Raw genomic sequence first — 19,774 nt, 5'->3', positions numbered from 1 at the left:
GACGTTGTTGTAAGGACAAAACGGAGGAAAAGAGGGCAGATAGCAGCGACCAGAAAGGAGGATATAAATTAGATCAATAAACAAATATCAGCCTGACAAAATTTGAATCCAGTGGCTCTTTTAAGACCCGAGGAAGTGTGCGTGCCCACGAAAGCTTATGCCTTGACTAAACTTCGTTGATCTTAAAGGTGCCATTGGACTCAAACTTTGTCCAGCCGCTCCAGACGAGCACGGCGACACCCGGCATGTCTGCTCTCTTCCCTTTCCACTAACTTCAGTGAATGCGCGGACGGAACCGCGACCGGCAAAACCCTCTGCTGAGCTAGCCAGCAGACGAAACTTCCGTTTCCAAAATCCCCGGTCAAGCAACTAGGCTCTGCATCATGCCGCCCCGGCGATAGGACGGAGAGCCGCCCTCCTCCTCCTCGGCTTTCCCACGCCTCGGCGCTCTCTTCCGCCTGTGGCAAAAGCCGACCACGCCCATGAGTGGCTGCGCCAGCGACGAGGGCGGGTCTCCCGGACCGGGAGCGCCTGTCAATCACTAGCCGCTAGGGCGCGTCACTGGCAAGATGGCGGCGCTCCCGGAGCGTGCTGGCATGGGGGCCGGAGGGTCCTCGGGGCCCTGAGCTCGGCCCTGGCTGTGGGGCTGCGGGGGTGGGTGGGTGTCGCCAAGCTCCCTGCTCTCCCTCCCGCCATGTTGCCCGTGGGTCGCAGCGCGCGCCTGCTGGCGGCGCCTCTCGTTGGCCGGACGGGGCTCCGGGGCGCCGGGAATGCTGCTGCCGCCGCTCGTGACCTCAGCGCTTCGAGATATGACGTCGTGGTGATTGGGGGTGGCCATGCGGGCACGGAGGCGGCCTCGGCGGCAGCGCGGCAAGGAGCGGAGACCTTGCTTCTCACGCATAAAATAGACACCATAGGTAAATGAGGCTCGTCTTGCCGAGTTAAACGCTTGTTTCTTTGAAGTAACGCGCACCACTGATGCCTGCCGCTGATGTTTTTCTCAGGGAGCAAATGGAGACTTACCCAGATAACAGGATAAGTTTGGAAAGACCTCAGGGCATACCCTCTCACGATGCCTTAATAGTTTGGGCTGGATGAATGGCTTCTCCCTCTCCTGTAGTGCTGGTCATTGGGATGCTCAGTTAAGGACGGTCAAGTTTGTTTCTCTGAGCAGTGTGTGTTAAGTGACCTCAAGTGGCTTCCTACCTGACTGAAGAGTCTCCATTAACAAGCTTGCTCATGTCTTGTAAACTGAGGACCCTGGCTTCCTTTATTGAGACCATCCATTTCACCTTGGGTCTTCCTCTGCTTTCCCGTTTTCCTGGCATTATTGTCTTTTCCAGTGTGTCTTGTACTCTCATAAGGTGACCAAATAATAGCTTCAGTTTACTCACATTAATTTTGGGAGAGAGTTTGGGATTTATGTGATCTCAAACCCACTTATTTGTGGTAGAATGGATAAAACATATGCGATCATATGATATGGATGATGTAGTGGTTCGGAGTGCGTATTTCTAATCTGGCATGCCGGGTTTGATTCCGCCTTCCCCCACATGCAGCCAGCTTGACCTTGGGCTTGCCACAGCACTGATAAAGCTGTTCTGACTGAGTAGTAATATCAGGGCTCTCTCAGCCTCACCCACCCCACAGGGCGTCTGTTGTGGGGAGAGGAAAGGGAAGGTGATTGTAAGCCGCTTTGAGAATTGTTCTGGGAGGGGAAAGTGGCTTATAAGAACCAACTCCTCTTCAGTGTGGCTTAAAAAAACAAATAAGAAAATACCTTGGCCAAATGCTAAACGCTCCTTGTATTTGAGTGTCTGTTTTAATAGCTGCAGTCAATTTTCCACAATCTGACTGTAGCCCTAGAAATTTGTAGACCTTTCTCCTACTCTAAGCTTTATTAACTGAAAAAGACCTTTAGCAAAGGCTGTTCTAGCTGCTAGGATGGTGGGGAACTTCTATTTCCACAAATGCTGACAAAGATTTTCAAGTTCACAAGCCACCTTCTGTATTTTAAACTTCAGCTCCACACATGTGTGAACATGAGTGTGGTTTCCTTCCCTGATGAATAACATGAGGAATCATCTAAATGTTTGTTTTATAGTTTGAAATGTTGGAGGGAGATGACGTGACTGTTATGTAAAGTACTAACATGTTCCTTATGAAAATGGGTAAAAAAACTTTTTCCTCAGATTCAGATAAAGTGCATTCCCAGTATGTCTAAATTGCAAATGCTGATAAAATGTGGATTGATATTCATATCAACAGGTGAGTTTTTCACCTAAGGCATCTAAATCTTTAAATTTAGATATCCATCTAAATCTTTAGAAATAAGAATCACAAAGTCTGTTTTCTCAAAAAGAAGCACTTAAAACACTGGGATTAAGCAGTTCAGGGAATAGAATGCTGAGGACTAAAAATCTAGTTTCGCCCCTTGCTGGGATGGCCTTGTTGCAAACCTTTCCTCCTAACATAAAATTCCAAAGTAACTTGTATAACATTGTATGCGCATTTATATTGAATCATTTATTTATTTTATTTATTTAGATTTCTATACCGCCCATTTCTTTGCAGCTGTGGGCGGTTTACACAGAACATTATAACAGGACATCCACACTGGTTTTCCTCATCTAATAGGGAGTACATCCTTGTTGAATCTCTTGAACATCTTGGCCGCATTTGATACCATTTTATTTATTAATATTTTTATACCATCCATACTGTAGTGTACTCTGCATTGGGGTTGAAAAAGGTCCAGAAACTTCAGTTTGCCCAAAACATGGCTACTGTCAGGTGGGGGGCGGGGGGGGAGGAGGCAGGGATTGCATGAATGGTACTGAAAGACCTGCTCTGGCTGTCAGTTTGTTTCCAGATACAAATAGTAACAAAAAGTTCCAGTGTAATGGTCAATAATAAACTGAAATTTATAACTTCAATTAGAAAGCTGAGATAAATTTTCTTAAATAAAATTCAGAACAAAGTTGCTTGAAGAATCATGACTTTTATTGGAGCAATGCGCAAATGTTTTGATCATAAGATCTCTGTCACTGTAAGCAATTCTCACTGAAGACTAGTCTTTCTATGTATTGGCATTCAGTGTGGTCAGTGCCTTAATATAAATTGATATTCTTAGCACCCCAAGATCTTCAGAGTCCAGAGCACAGGTTCTTTCTGCAGTCAGATGAATCCATCCAAGCTGACCTATTTCTGAGATTTACCATTCCCCCCCCCCCAATGAAGCTGGTTGCAGTGCTAAGATTAAGTGTTGTTAAGTCATCAGTTTAGCAGACCATTTAACCATACTTGAGATTAGAGAATATCTAATATAATCGTGTGGTTAATAGTAAGAAGATATTTGAATTAAGACTAACTAGAAAAATTTCTGGTTGTTGGGATTCTTGTTTTGTGTTTCTCATTTCGGTTCATTTCATTTCTTTAGTTAAACAATGGATAAATTGTATAAAAAGAATGTTGGTAACAGATAAAAACCCCTAGATTTTGGTGCTATAACCCAGTTCCCTAGCACAACATATAATTTATGCTGTGTCAGATTGAGACAGCGGAGGGAGGTTAACTAAAGCATAAACTTCTAATCTGTGCCCCCTGTTGTTTCCTGATAGAAGATGTTTACTGTTTTTAACCATCTAGGCCAAATGTCATGTAATCCTTCCTTTGGTGGAATTGGGAAAGGACATCTGGTGAGGGAAGTGGATGCGCTGGATGGGCTCTGTGCTCGAATTTGTGATCAGTCTGGAGTGCACTATAAAGTATTAAACAAGCGCAAGGGACCTGCTGTCTGGGGACTTCGAGCTCAGATAGACAGAAAGCTCTACAAAGAGAACATGCAGGTAAGAATGTAGAGAGGAACAGGGGGAGGGGGAGGGGGATGTGAATAGACTCATGAAATGTGAGGTGGGGTGAACAGAAAGGACCTGCAAAAGTCGAAAAAATGTGAATTTTTTTGATATGTTACAATAGATCATTTCTACCCTTATAATCTGGAGGCATCGTAGGTTGTCTTCTGATTCACGCAGGGAATGTGACTGAGGTTTGAGTGACTCCAAAAATAGCATGCATTTGTTTTTTGAATGCACAAATCACTGCCAACAATTTTCCAAATTACAGTACAAAACATTAAAATGAAGAAACTTGATTGGAAAAATGTATGTATTTGCTTTAATATTTAAATCTCCCAGGTTGTAACTTTTTGTGGGGGGAGGGGTAGATAGGGGAAAGATTTGTGATTATTTTGAAAAAATGGGATTGAATATGAGCCAAGGTAATAAACCTAAGCAATGTATCAGTAACCTTAAATGCAAACTTCCCTAGGCTTCAACTTCAAGGGGATATCTGACATCTAAACTGGTCCTGATTTGATACTGTATGACGGGATCCCTTAGAATCTTGATTTCAGATAGATGGGTCTTATGAAAGAAATGGCTCCTCAAACCCCAAAATAAAATAATTGTAAAATATGTTGTCAGGATGAGAAGCTAGGGTATTTTTTACTCTTTTTGGCTGAGGAAATTAGCAGTTTAGTGAGAAAACTAACAAAAAGTGGTATCGATTAAAGAACATGTCTTCAGATTACTAGAAGAGATATCAATAATATTCATATTTCGAACAGTTAAACATTAAAAAAAATTTCTTTGTGATGTAGAGAAAATTTGCTTTCAAGTTGTAGCTTAAAAATAGCTGGCTGCTTTGTGCACAGATGGATGATTGAATGTAAATGTTTATACCAGTTGGCTTTGCAAAGGGGCACTGAAGGAATCAGAAATGAATGTTCCCCATAGGGCTCGCATAAAGTCAGAAGCTGCCCCTGAGAGAAAGAAGACATTCTGTTTGCTCCAAAGGTCCTGGCAATGTGTGTGCACCATCATCTCTTCATATTTATCTTTTCCAAGTAGAAAGAAATTCTGAAGACCCCCTGTCTGACGGTGAGTGAAGCATCTGTGGAAGATCTTCTGCTGACAGAACCAGAAGCCGGGCATCCTGGGAAATGCTGTGTCAGTGGAGTCATTCTGGGTTAGTACATGGGGAAGGCTGTCTTCATATAAAGTTGTGTCCTTAAGTCACAAGCATAAAAATATCCAGCAGTCTTAACTGATTTTGTTGTGTAACGTTTATAGAACATGGCACTTTTGTCCTTATATTGTCTATTTCCTTTATGTTCACTTCACTCCAGTATCCAGGTGAGCATGTGAGAATAGCTCCTTGTTGACCCTAGTGCACACGCTAAACTTTTGAAAAGTTATAATTAGTTCACAGGTGGTGGCAGTAGCAGTGATGGAATATACTGACTTTGGTATTGTACGGTTCCCCTCTTTGAGATGAAAGTTACATGCAATATTATGGTCTGGCTGATTGCTTTGGGGTGATGCAGAGTAATTACAGAGGAACTGGAGAGCAGAACTGTATGGGATCCGGTCAGTAAAGAACAAAAAAACAGTATCACAATCACCTTAAAAATGGTCATACTGCAAGACCAAATTATTGATGTTTTTATGTGTGCACTTTCACCTCTGTTAAAGTGGCCCCAAACTGTCTTAGGGTATCAAATGTAACATAGCTGTTCAAATGCATTAGACCTCTTACTTTGAACAAGTTTACCAGGAAGTAAACCACCCTATTCTGCTGCCTCTGAGGTACAGAGGCTGTGCTCAGATCTTCGCGGTTGTTCAGTAGTAATCTGCATGCTTGGGCCTGCTGCTTCAGAAATCTGTCACGGTTCCAGGTTTCGTATTCCTAGAAAAGGGTTCAGCATGTAGATGGATCCATAAAGCAATGAGCTTCAGATGAGTGTTTGTAACATGTTACAGCATTTGGACAGGTAGTCAGTGCCCCTGTGCAAAGAAGAAGAGTTGGTTTTTATACCCTGCTTTTCACTACAAACGCTAGAGGGCATCACCCCAAAGGTCAGACATGACCTGGTGCTTGCACAGGGGATACCTTTACCTTTACCTTTCACTACCAGAAGGAGTCTCAAAGCATCATACAATCGCCTTCCTTTTCCTCTCCCCACAATAGATGCCCTGTGAGGTATGTGAGGTTGAGAGAAACTGCTCTGTGAGAACTCTGACAGGACTGTGACTAGCCCAAGATCACTCAGCTAGTTGCATGTGGAGGAGCAGGGAATCAAACCTAAGCTTGCCAGAAAAGAAACTACTGTTCTTAACCACTACATCAAATTAGCTGTCTCAGAGAAATCCTATCCTAATTAGATTATATATAATTTATTTTTTAGATCAAAGTTGTATGAGTACAGGCATCACGAGGAGAAACCCGTGGCCTTATATATTAATAAATTCTCTATCTAACCATATAGCATATGTGGTAAAATCATCCTTAATCTTATGAACTGTAATTCTTATTAGAGGTTAAATATTTAATACAATTTTAGTATAACATTCTCAATTTCAATTTTAAAAAATTGGTCCCCCTCTTTTAAAATTTTAGAGACCAATACCTGATAAAAAAATATATATAGTACTTTCTCAATGCATTATGTATAATGTATTTGTAACCACTGAGGAAGACTAGAAGCCGAAATGTGTCTGGTTTTATGTGGTTCATATGACATATTTATCCACCAGGAATGTTTGTAAATTGTACAAGTCTGACATTCAGACCCCTAATGTTTTTAATGTTACATGTGTGCACTTTATAATAAATTGTATTATTATTTTTATGGGTTTTAGCTTGACCCTTTTGACACAAATTTTTAGATTATGGATTTAGTTTATTTCCCCTCTTTTGTTTTTTGCATCATAGAAAGATACTGCTTCCTTCATGGTCACCTGGTGTGCTAAATCTACTCCACTGTGCTTCATTTTTGTTCTCTCTCCCAGGAGATGGAAGGAGAGTGTTGGCTGAGAGCGTTATTCTGACTACAGGGACATTTCTGAGGGGGATGGTCCTCATTGGACTAGAAATGCATCCTGCTGGGCGGATGGGAGATCAGCCCTCCATTGGCCTTGCTGAGACTTTGGAGAAGCTGGGATTTACTGTGGGCAGACTCAAGACTGGGACTCCACCCCGGCTACTGAAAGACTCCATTGACTTCAGTGTTGTGACAAAACATTCAGCTGACAACCCTCCTGTGCCGTTCAGCTTCCTTAGTGAAGCCGTCTGGATCAAGGTGCGGAGTCCTGAGCAGGCATGCTGCTTGCAGAGTTTATACAGGGGAGTTTGTCCGTCTCTCCGTACTGCCTGTAGCACTTGAGGAGGATATTCTGAAACCGGCTTTGATGTAGAAGGGACTTGACTGCTGGAGTCCTGGCACTAGCCAGACATGTGGGGGTGGCCTGAATGGCTATTATATTTCTCTGTCCTTGTTAAAAATTGCTGGGAGTTGTGCAAAAGGTTACTTTGAAGTCTTCCCTTCCCATTTCTATTACTGCCCTTCAGAACTGCCTGCTTTAGAATTCTTCATTTTAGGCTATCAACTCCCCTAGATTTGTAAGACTGTGAATAATTTAAGTATCATTTTCTCACTTCGCTAGTGGCCTCTTGACCCTGAAATAGTTACCCTGTGATGTGTAGATGAGGGAACTCTTTGATCCTTGCAGCCACCTACACAGTTATTCTCCTCAGTGTGCCATTATCTTCTTGCATGTGAACGTACTTTGGTCTTGAGGCAGACTGGTAGAATTCCAAATGGTTCAAGTCAATATGTCTTCTTGAAAAGCAAGGGTGGGCCATTTTAGAAACTTTAAAAGCTTATATCCACACAGAACAAAGCCGTTGCTTACCAGTGGGATCTAATTTATCTAATAGGGCTCTGAAATAGGACAAAGATCTGGGTCACTTGACTGTGACCTTTGCATAGGATTGCAGGCTTAGTTATTTATCGGAATTCCTCCAGTCCAAACTTATTGAAATTAACAGATATACTCTGCAGCACTAAACAGGGTTATGGCTTAGGAAGGGTGGAGGTCTCTCTTCAGAATTACCCTTCAGTTGCACTGAGAGCTGTGCATTTTTCACTCTCTTTAATGCTGCTGAAACAACTTAAAACTGGCTTCACACCGAATGTATTCAAGGCTAGAACCTAACCTACATTTCTGTGTTTAGCAATAGGTAGAATAGTGGTATTTTTCTTTTACATTTTATATTGCAGTATATACTCAGGCAGCAAGATGATGAACTAATGACTTTCTAAAAAATGGGTATATGTAAAGGTTATGATTCACAGCTCTTTTTTTCCCAGCCAGAACATCAGCTGTCATGTTACCTGACTCATACCAACCCCAAAGTGGAGCAGCTCATCCGGGACAACCTTCACCTGAACAATCATATCAAAGAAACAACAAGAGGACCTCGGTAAATTTCCCCCCTTTGCATCGTCATGTGTAGGGTTAGAACACTTCAGAATGACATGAATAAAAATCACAGGTCTGGGCTGTGAGGAATTTACAGGCTAATGTTAGAAAGGAGGCAATAGAGAGAGGAGGGAAGGAAAGAAAAAGGCTAGGCTAACAGAAAGGTGTGAATGGAGCCACTGAGACAGGGACTACAATAGTAAGAAAAGGTCATTCTCTTGTGCTGCTTCGGGTAATCATATGAAACATAACTAGTCTTTCTCTCCATGTCGGCATTCTGATTCAGTGGTTATTCCTGTGCCTAGGTACTGCCCCTCACTTGAGTCTAAAGTTCTGCGTTTTCCAAACCGTACGCACCAGCTGTGGCTTGAGCCCGAGGGGCTAGATTCCAATGTCGTCTACCCACAGGGAATGTCACTGACTTTGCCATCTGAAATCCAGGAGAAGCTGGTCACTCACATTAGGGGGCTGGAGAAAGCAAAAATTGTGCAGCCAGGTAAGAAATTAAATTTCTCCAATCAAATGAGGCTTATTTATACCCCCCTTTTCTTCCCGATGGGAGAACCTTAGCTGCTTATGTCATTCTCCTTCATTTTATCCTCTCAACAACCCTCAGAGATGGTTAGACTGAGAAAGTGTGACTGGCCTAAGTCATGCAGCCAACTTCCATGACACAAGTGGGGGGTTCCAACCTGGATCTTCCAGAACCTAGTCCAACACCAACCATTGCTTTCTAGTAGATGAACAGATCTACCAACCAGCACACCATGGCACATGTTGTTGTGGTCCTTGAGTGTGGATGTTTACAGACTTTAATCTTGTGCAAATGTTTGAATCCATGCAGCATGCAATTTCCACATTGATTCTTTTGATGATTTTGCTTCTCCTAGGCTACGGAGTTCACTATGATTTTCTGGACCCACGGCAGCTGACCGCCTCCCTCGAATCCCGTCTTGTTCAGCGGCTCTTCTTCGCAGGGCAGATCAATGGCACGACGGGCTACGAGGAGGCTGCAGCCCAGGTTAATGAGTTGGGGAAATTGTGGCGAAAATAGATATTGCTGTGAAAATTCTTCTACTGGGGCTAGAGGCATGCATCCAAAGATGACTGGGCAAGTCAGACAATAAGTGATTCCAAATAGGCCAGTCTGGCCTGAGCTCCATAAGGCTTGGGAGCTAAGCAGGGTCAGCCACAGTTAGTACTTGGATGAGAGACCACCAAAGAAATTGGGAATTGTTGTGCAGAGGAAGGCAATGACAGCCCCCCTCCCCCCAACTCAACTCTTGCCTAGAACACTCAATGGTTGGGGCTGCAGTGAGTTGGTTGCAACTCAGCAGCACACTCTTCTTCACGTCTGATTCTAGCCAACCATGCCTCACAATCAGTTTTCCTGCCTCACACTGTCCTCTCAGGCCTTTGCCACTTCCTCTTAGTTTCTGGACCTCTCTGCTTTCCAGCCTCCTGTTCTGAGGCTTGTCTTCCAAGGTCACAGGATTGCAACTGTGATTTTGAGAGAGGCAGGGAGGAAGAACGGGATCCGCTATGTGAGCCATGTGTGGGGAAGTGGTGGTGCTGCAGGTGGGCAAAGGTTGGGAGCTCAGCCCCTGCTGCTGCATGAATCAGGTGGGAGGAGCTGATAGCTCTGCCAGTTGGTGGCTGGGAAGGTGGTGGGAGCCACACAAATCTGGCAGATCTCTGCTTGTAAAGTACTCGCTGCAAGCCCATTGAGCACTGTGCTATGTGCCCTTATTCATAAGCAGCTGGATCCTGCACACCTATTGGCCTTCTCTGTGATCACCAGAAATCCTCTCTGAAATAATTTAGCTTGCAGCGCTAACTCAAGCAGAGCTACAGACTTCTAAGTCCACTGACTACCGCAGACTTCAAAGAATGCAACTGATTACAATAATTGTCGCAAATACAGTAGTTGGACACAGTAGCATTTTTCATGTGCATACTATATGAACTGCAGCTCTTAACTTTGGTTGCAGTGCCTTCAGGTGGACAGAGTCCATTAAAATACATAATAGCTATGGCTTCAGCAGTTCTCCCCCCACTGATACCCTATATGTGTGCTAGGATTCTCTGTCTGTAGTCATAGTATATACGGTGGCTTCCCTTTGTCTTGTGACACAGTTGCTCTCCACCAGGGTATAATCGCTGGAATCAATGCTGGTCTACGAGTTAAAGGTAAACCTCCCTTTATCGTCAGTCGTACTGAAGGTTACATTGGCGTTTTGATTGATGATCTCACAACTCTGGGCACTGATGAACCCTACCGGATGTTCACAAGCCGTGTGGAATTTCGGATGTCTCTGCGTCCAGATAACGCCGACAGTAGGCTCACCTCCCGAGGTAACAGATTTGTCCAGCAGTACTTCTTTGGCACAGAGGAATTCTGTCTTCTGCCTCTCCTAATTTTCCACTTTCTGTTTTGGAAGGCTACACTGAAGCAGGCTGTGTGTCCCAAAAGCGATATGACCAAGCCTCTCGGATGAATGCAATGTTGGAAGAAGGAATTGAAACACTGAAGGCTATTGAGTTGAGCAGCACAAAATGGGCTCAGCTGATTCCAGAGGTTACCATTAGTACTGATCGAAGCTCACTTCTCAGGTACTGGCTGACCCTTTCTGTTCTTCTCAGGGTTATTTTAATGAGACCTCAAGAGTGATGTGGTATTGAAACACTGCATCCCATGTTTTTGCTCTCTCAAATTTATCTTGAGTAGTAAGGGATTAGAAGGGCATTGGTCTCTTTTTAGAACTCAGTGTTTTGTTTTTGTGAGGGTCAGTCTACAAAGTGTTTGGTCAGTGGAAAAGAGAGGAGCAGTATCTTTGTTTGCTTTTCTACTTTACCTCAGCCTTTCAATCTGTCCTATAGAAGAAAATTGTTAAATTAAAAGTTTACTCACACAGTATTTCCCCCCTCCTTCTTCTCCTGTGCCTCATCTAGTTCAATATTCAATTTTTTCCTCAGATGACCAGCACCCTGATGCAAAATTGAAGCCCTCTGTGTATGTGGGGGTGGGACGGAGGAGGGAGAGTGTACTGCAAGATAAACTTGGAACTCTTTCACTGGGTCTGTTTTGTCCTTGGGAGAAATAACAACCATAATATTGTCATGAGTAATACTAAAGTCTCTGAGGCAGAATTCAGACTTCTGTGTGGATTTAGATTGTGAGTGAGGATTTGTAGCTAAAATAATGTGAAATTCGTTTCCTGGCATATACAAACAGAAACTAAAGCTGTGGAATCAAGATAATTCCAAGCAGTTTCAGAAAAACAAACTCACCCACTCATAAATTCAAGTGCATGGGATTAGCATGGCAAAAACAAGGCCTGATGCTGTTCCTTTCTTTTACACAGACTGGATTCTTGTTGCAGTTGCCAGACCTGTGCTGCCTTGATTTTGTTGATGGAATATCTGTGGGATTTTTCCATAATTACTTTGAGGGGGAAAATCCTCCTTAGGGTGCCTTTGTGCTAAAATATCACGACCTTCTCATACTTACTTTTAATTACTGTTAGAAAATGTGCTGGCCTTGGGGTTCTCATTTATTGTTTCTTTGAGTTTCTTGTGTATTGTTTCTTTCTAAGTGGTCTCTCCTGTTATATTTTTTTTAATAAGATTTTTATTTTTGTTTTCCAAGATTAAAGATAGTGAAATACAGGCAATCTACATTGTTAATACAGAAAAAGAAAGGTTATGCTCTTCATTGGATACATTTAGTCCCCCGTTTCAATCCTCTTTTGTAATATTTAAAGATAATACAATGCAAATAATCTACATTATTAATACAGAAAGAAAAAGATTATGTTCTTCGATTGATACACTTGATACCCCGTTTCAATCCCCTTTTAACTTATTTTCTTAGGTAGATCAGATAAGGGCCCCATTGTTCTTGAAAAGCCTCTTCTCTTCATTTAAATTATAAGACTCCACATGGCTACAATATTATAGACTTTTACCCAAAGCTTATAAACTTTTTTACCTTTCCACCACATTTAAAAGAGAAGTTTCAACATTTGTTTGCATAGTTTTTAACACTTTTAACAATCATAAACAATTTGTACTTAACGTGGTCTTAGAGCCATCCTCATTTCCACTAGGGAAAAGAAAACGAAAGAATAAAAGCCTACTTAGTTGTACGGAAAAAGAAATATATATATATATATATATAGGTTGTTAAGGTTGTAAGCTATATAAGTGTACATTATTAAATACAAAAAATGATAAAATAGAGTCTTCATTAGTTTGTAAAATAAGGTCTTCGTTAGTTACATTTACACCTCTTCAGTTAGGTGCCTCCTGTTAGTTATGCTTTAAATTTAAGCTGAGATTTAAATTTAAGTCACTACAAAGATATGTTAATTCGAATTCAGCTTGCCTATATGGCTACTGAAGAAAGCAGGAGGAGGCTTAAGGGGGTCTCATATCGAGGCCTGCCGCATCTTCTTGTTCCCACTGACCCATGTTCTGTCCAATTGGTCTTTGGCTAAGAGAGTGGAGTTGTAGTCTTTCCCTCAGAGTATACATCGGTGAATCTTGAAACAGTTGTACCTCCTGGGCTCCAATATCGGTACAGTTTTTTCCCAAGAAGCTCCTTTCAGTCGATTACTTTCACAGCAGATCCATATATCTTTTGATTGGTTCTTGTATACTGCTTTGGAGTGGCTGTATGTCTTCTTAGGTGGGGAGTCCTTATCTAGGCTGCAAAGCTCCGGCATCCCCTTTTCCATCTCCATAGTTTCCAATTTCTCTTCTACTGGTAATTTTCCACCTTGTTTAGAGCTATCATCTCTCCTGTTATATTGTTTTGTGCTTGAAAAATGCCTAATGCAAAATATTCAGAATTCATGGCAGAAATACAGTAATGCAAGAAGAACTTAGACTTGTAATGACCTAAAAGGCTGCGAGAATAGGTATTAGCTAAGATTAATTCCCTGAGGTCATAATCAGAAGTGCTTTCTGTTTGGCCAGTGCTTTGGACATCCTTCAGTTCCAAGAGGTCAATATGGAGATTTTGGCAAGAGCTTTCCCAGAACCTCTGAAAAAGTTTGCTGAATGGAAACAACTGGCTCAGAGACTGAAAATAGAAGGTAAAGAATACCATCAAACACCTATGACGATTTATATCCAGGAAAATATTCTCATTTGGTTCAACGCAGACATTTTTTGCCTTTCCAGGACAGACTGTTTTGAGTCCTATACAAACTACTCCTGGCTCTAGAGAATATTATTTCTCTTCCCTCACAAATGTAAATTTACAGATGGACTATATTTAATTTTAAGTATTTATTTTACATTTATATATCGCCCTCCCCTTAGACTCAGGGCGGTTTACATAGAACCAAGCGGAACAGGAACAATACAGAAAACCAGTGGCTATAAATAACAGTAATAGTAAACAGTAGATATCGATACAACAGTAATATAGTAGAAAAATGGAACAGTAGTGAGCAGTAGTTCAAGTGCAGCCTACTGAAAACCCCGTGGTAGGACGGTTCAAGTGGTGATTTCCCTGGGAGGGAGGCTCGGGGGACCAGAGGAAGGTAATGGTTCTGGTCGACCTCAACCAAATGCCTAGCGGAGGAGCTCCATTTTCAGAAGGACGGTCTTCTGTGGCTGTGTCTAGTTATCCTCACTCGTATAATTTTTAATGTGATATCACAATTTTGAGTTCTAAGGGTCCAGTATTTGTATTTTATTTTCTAGAAGCTTCTTTGATCTATGCTGTTGAGTTTTTCATCGCTTTTCCTCGTGTTCCGGAGTGGTAACCCCCTTCTGTTCATTTTCATTGTCCTTGAAAGGTGTGTACAAGTATCCTGTGTCCCTTCAGAGGGCTGAAATAGAAGAAGTGCGTCGAGATGAGGCGCTACAGCTGCCGGTGGATCTGGATTATTTTGCCATCAGTGCATCACTATCCCAGGAAGTGAGAGAGAAATTGGATTCCCACCGACCTCAGACGGTAAGGAGCTGGCAAAGAAGAAGCTGAAGTGTTACAAAGAAGCTGGATAAGCTGTGGCCAGAGGCCGCCCTACAGGCCTTTGAATTTCGTTAATTTCCAACTGCATTATTGTGGTAACCGAGGAACTGCTGCCACCGTTTGGTGGAGAGGTTTGCTTGTGGAATCAGGTGTACTTTAGATCCCCAGTCATTTCTGGGGGTGCCACTTTTTAAGTGGTGTTTCATTGGTACTCCATTTACACTAGTGCACTGAAGGCACAGAGTAGGATCCTACAGCAAAAGAGATTCTTACTGTTAACAGAACAAATCCATAGGATCCAATTAGGGTCACCAGCTCTGGTTTGGGGGAACTTGGAAATTTGGGGATGTAACCTGGGGAGAGCAGGGTTTGGGAAGGAGCTGAGCACAGTAAAATCCCACAGAATCCACTACCCGAAGCAGCCATTTTTCTCCAGGGGAAAACTGATCTTGATAGTCTGGAGATCAGTTGTAAAGGCAGGAGATTTCCATGTGATACCTGGATTTGAGAAGCCCTGTATGTCAGGGGTGGCTAAACTGGCTCTCCAGATGTCCATGGACTACAGTTCCCATGAGCATGTGCTGGCAGGAGCTCATGGGAATGGTAGTCCATGGACATCTGGAGGGCCAGTTTGACCACTCTTGCTATATGTAACCCATACTTTAACTTTCCATTTGTTTTTATTATCCAGACTAAGCTAAAAGGAGAGAACAGGTGCCAGAAGGAAATATAATTATTTGTATAGACTAATGAAATGAACCTAGTATAGATATTGCCACTATTCATGAATAATCCTGCAGCTGCTTACCCCAACAAAAGGGGTCCAAGACAACTTACAGCAATAACATGTTTCTGTTTCTAGATTGGAGCTGTCAACCGAATCCCTGGAATTACGCCAGCTGCTGTTGTCAATCTACTAAAATTTGTGAAATTCAGTCGCCAAAGAGCAGAGGGAATTAAGTAATTTACCTAGAACTGATAACATCTTTTCAGATGCAGATTTTGGGGTTGTGAAAGCTTCAAGTTGCTGATGGAAATATGCTTTCTGTGCAGAAGCCATTAAACTTATTTATATGTAGTCCCCGAGCAAGTGGCTGCAAGACTGTCGACATAGTATGAATGGATGGATGGCAAACATATTGGTAGTAATACCCTAGTGTCTCTTTGCCACATCACATGATGGTTGATGCAACTAGGACACAATTTATCTGTTACAACAGGAGCATATGATAGAAATAATTGCAAGGAAATCAATATGTCTTTTGGTTATCTGGCCAAAGTGCCGTACAGAATAAACTAAATATATGTATCTTGGCAATCAAGTGCAGGACAGACAAACTGGCTATTTTGTGTTGCTTCTGACTAGGAAAAGGGGCAAAAATAGTGACTCTTCAACTGAATAGTAAGTTTTAAATAATAAAAATTACAAACATGACTAGAGCCAGTGAAAGGTGCATTGTTGCTTACAACCTGTTTTCGTAGTAATCCAAGGGAAGGTGAGATTTGTCCACGTTGCTGCATAGCAGAATGGGGATTGGAACCTTGGCTCAGCACTAACCACTGCACCAGACCTAAGTAGCAGATTAACCTGTGATTGCTGTGAATACTGGGTGACTTTGGGCCCTCACATGGTGGTTGTGAGGATAAAACAGAAGAGAGTGAAGTAAACTGCTTTGGGTCCCTATTGTGGAGGAAGGTGGGGCAGAAAAATAGCGGAAGGGGGACAGAGAAAAAGGTAAGTTTGTGGGTGGGAGGGAAGCAGGGAAAGGTTGCTAGAACAAAAAATGATGCAGAAAGGAGGAATCGGGAGAGTGAAGTGGCCCCTGTAAGTCTTTGCAGGGTCCAGTCCAGTGCGGTTCAACTGGACCAACCCTTTTTTTAGGTGAGGCTGCCGGGGTAGGGGGCAGAAGCTGATGGTCAGTAGATAAAGGCTTCTCTGTAATATCCCATAGCCTCTCTTCTTGCCCCTCACCAGGTTGACCTGTAAGGATGAGGGCTTTTCATGCAGCAACTTCTAATAGATGTCCTCTCAAGTGATACATGGCAGTGGTCCCCAACCTTTTTATCACCGGGGACCATTCAATGCCTTTTACTGAGGCACGGTGGGGGGGGGGGTAGCTTAGTCCTCTACTCTCAACCACTGCCCTAACGCTCTCTGATCGTTATGGTAATGTTTAGACATCCCTTCAAAATAAGATACAGACATGCCACAACAATGAACATAAGGAACATTTTATTTTCATAGAAATTTTAACTCACGACAATGACCAATCAATGGGAACCCTGAGCTTGTTTCTCTGCAACGAGATAGTCCCATCTGGGAGTGATAGGAGACAATGACACCCAAAGTGTGTTGTAAGGGCCGGGGGGGGGGGGAGTCGTCCTTCTCGGCCCACCTCCACTTAGTCGAAGGACCACATGTGGTCTGCAGCCCACAAGTTGGGGAACGCTAATTTATGGGACTCAGCCAAGACTGGTTGCTTGCTGGAGTTTAACATAAGCCACCCTATGAGGCTGGTGTCACATAGTTGTTAAGTGTTTCAGACTAGGATCTGGGGAGAGACATGTTCAAATCTCACTGCCTTGGAAACATTCCCAGCCTAACTTACCCGGCTGGGTAGTTGTGACGATAAAATGGAGGACAGGAGAGTGATGTAAGTTGCTTTGAGTCCTCATGGTGGAGGGGAAAGCAGATAAAATATTGTTGAAGATGGGGGTAGATAAAAAGAAGAGGCTGAGAAGAAGCAGGGAAAGGTGAGGCTACAGGAACAGGCAAGAAGGAAAAAGGTGTAGGCAAGGGGATACATGGGAAAGTCAGATGCCCCTCCCCCAAAGTCCTTGCAGGTTCCTGTTTGTAGCATTATGAAAAACTAGATGTAAAGCCCATTGTATGTGGGGATACAATGGGGGCTAGAAGGCCTCTTTCCCCCCGCCCGCCTCCGGGCTGGGCAAAGGAGCAGCCCCGCCGCGTCTGTGGTGCGGTGGAGCTGCCCCTTTACCCGGCCCGAAGCCTGCCCCCCACCACCACCCGCCCGACTCAGAAGGCTGCCCGCCCATCTGGCGTGTTGATGGGCAGCCTCGTAATGGTGGCAGTGGGGCAAAGGGGGGCAAGGTTGAGGGGGTGGGCGGGCTGGAAGGCGCTTCGTGCCTCCCAAGTCGTCAGTCCGGGGCCAAGGGGCCAATCGGCAGCTGCCCCTGGGCCCTGGACTGACAAGCGGAGGGCCCAATCAGCAGGTGCTTTGCACCTTCCACTTTTCAGTCCCCTTGTCCTTAACATTTTATTTATACCACTCCCACAGAGCAGTTACAGATGAGTTATGGATGTAAACAAATTGAGTGAGTTTGCAGTTTCATCACCTATCACCTAATTGTAATAAGAGTATTGCAATTTATGTGAACATGTGCAAAAACCAGTAATGCAGCTTGCCATACCTACTAAACTCAACCAAATTTGTCATACACCTCAGTGGGCACAAGGTGGCACTGAACAAGCACAGTGCAGGATACTTTGGCCATGTTGGTCCTCTGGCTTAGCTGATGTGATTACTTCCATTAGACAGACCAAAAACACTGGAATCACCCCCTCCCTCAATGCAAGCGTTTCCCCGTTGAATTTGTTTTTAAGTTTGCAGTGGTTAGGAGTGTGGACTTCTAATCTGGCATGCCGGGTTCAATTCTGCACTCCTCCACATGCAGCTAGCTGGGTGACCTTGGGCTCGCCGTGGCGAGCAGTGGTATGAGGGCTCTCTCAGCCTCCTTCGGGTAGAGAAAAGTGGCATATAAGAACAAACTCCTTAAAAAGGTTTAATGTACTAGTTCCTCTTGAGGAGTCTTATTATTCATTCCTGATTGGTTGTAACAATTATTTCAATGTTAAATGTCAACAAACAGCCAATTAGGTTTGCCAATACATGTTGATATGCAGCATAAATCAAAAGTGCCTTATGACTTTGAAGATAACCACACTGGGTGGTATGCCAAGACCTCCAGTTATTGTCCTCACTTTGTTAGGAAGCTCGAGAGAACCTTGGACAGTCACTGGCTTCCTTCACAAGACTGTTGTGAGAACAATGTGTACCTGGGAAGGGCAGGGGGGAAATGAAGCAAATAAACTGTCATTTCCCTTTGAAAGTTCTTGCATGCATGGACAAAGGAAACTGGCTTTTTATTTCTGAAAGTAATCTGAAATTCCAGATTAGTTATATTTTGTGGTTTGTAGAATCTTCCTAAGGCTTACATAACCACAGAGACCATTGATATGGACACCCATTGTGTTAGAAGAGTTTGAAGCTGATTACTTGGTTCCAGCTCATTCTTAAGAGCAAGGAGTATTTCACCGGTACTAGAGTATGAACTCTCCCTAGAAGCAAATGGCTAAGCTAAAGCTATCAATACTTAGTCTCATTACAACAGGACAAGTCACTGGAAAAAAACATGCTAGGAAAAGAGCAAGACCCAACATAAGGTGGATTGGCTCAATAAATACCACAGCCGTCAGTTTACAAGACCTGAGCAGGACTGTACTGGAGGATATTCATAGGATCACATAAATTGGAAACAACTTGGCAGCACTTAATACAGACTTACATCAGTCAAGCTTGCTTATGCCAGAACAACAGCCCAGCGTATTGACTCTAGTTCAAACGGATTAGTATTGAAAATGGGATATTGTGAATGTCCCAATTAAGTTATAGGGATGGTGGTTTTAGAATCAATAAGGTGGTAACACTCAGGCTTACCTATTCAGAAACTGCTTTGTTCTGCAGCCAAGTGGTTAAAGGAGATCCAAATTGAGTAAAGATGACTGAGTGGAAAGACTAGAGCCTTAGGTGATGAGTTACCTAATCTTTGTGAGGTAAATGTTATCCCTCAACCTATCAATTACATTTAGGTGAAGGTTGGCCCCCTTCTTGGAGCCAGAAAGTGTGCTCACTCCAGCCCACATACAATCAATAGGTTCAACAATTGCCATACTCAACAGAGCTGTTTAAAAGAATTTTAAAATGTACTTGTTCAAAATATCCATTCACACATATCATGCTTACTTTGAGAACATGGTTGCTTTCTTTGGATCTTAAAGCATTTAATATCAATGAAAATTTGTCTGTGTTGGATATACCCAGTTTAACAGATAAGGCTTGGTATTCAATCCCCAAATACCTCTTCTATTCCACCATAACCTTTTATCCCAAATCAGGTGCTTTACTGGCTTTCTTCAACTGTCCATAGAACAGCCAAGTAAATGCTATCTACTTAATGCTCCAGTATTACCTGTAAATATAAGGGACACATTTACCATTAACCTAAGTACCTGTCAGAGTACTTTATTCATGTTCCAAAAAATGCATGTGAGGAACTGCAGTAGAAACCCTTTTCCAAATCATGCAATTCCCTTTTAACTTCAAAAAATAGCTCTCAAGGAAAGAATCAAACTATGATCCTGCTCTATCCTACCTGAAAAATA

General features: G+C 42.9%; 1 protein-coding gene across 1 annotated transcript; it reads left to right on the top strand.

Annotated features, from left to right (window-relative positions):
* The first annotated feature begins 561 nt into the window (after positions 1-561).
* On the top strand, positions 562-15,745 carry MTO1 (mitochondrial tRNA translation optimization 1). Its single transcript, XM_077306682.1, has 12 exons — positions 562-917; positions 3,649-3,848; positions 4,911-5,028; positions 6,852-7,141; positions 8,213-8,325; positions 8,630-8,820; positions 9,215-9,345; positions 10,475-10,679; positions 10,766-10,937; positions 13,305-13,423; positions 14,135-14,292; positions 15,173-15,745. The coding sequence occupies exons 1-12, from the start codon at positions 695-697 to the stop codon at positions 15,272-15,274; spliced, it is 2,022 nt and encodes a 673-aa protein (XP_077162797.1). The 5' UTR covers positions 562-694; the 3' UTR covers positions 15,275-15,745.
* The last annotated feature ends 4,029 nt before the right edge of the window (positions 15,746-19,774 follow it).

The sequence above is a fragment of the Paroedura picta genome, chromosome 1 (genome assembly GCF_049243985.1).
Source record: "Paroedura picta isolate Pp20150507F chromosome 1, Ppicta_v3.0, whole genome shotgun sequence".
Taxonomy (NCBI): domain Eukaryota; kingdom Metazoa; phylum Chordata; class Lepidosauria; order Squamata; family Gekkonidae; genus Paroedura; species Paroedura picta.
This window is presented reverse-complemented; position numbering and strand designations above follow the sequence as displayed.

Coding starts and splice junctions, on each gene's coding strand:
- MTO1 (XM_077306682.1), top strand. CDS start 695: ATGTTGCCCGTGGGTCGCAGCGCGCGCCTGCTGGCGGCGCCTCTCGTT. Junction 918..3,648: donor GCATAAAATAGACACCATAG/GTAAATGAGGCT, acceptor TTAACCATCTAG/GCCAAATGTCATGTAATCCT. Junction 10,680..10,765: donor CAGTAGGCTCACCTCCCGAG/GTAACAGATTTG, acceptor CTGTTTTGGAAG/GCTACACTGAAGCAGGCTGT.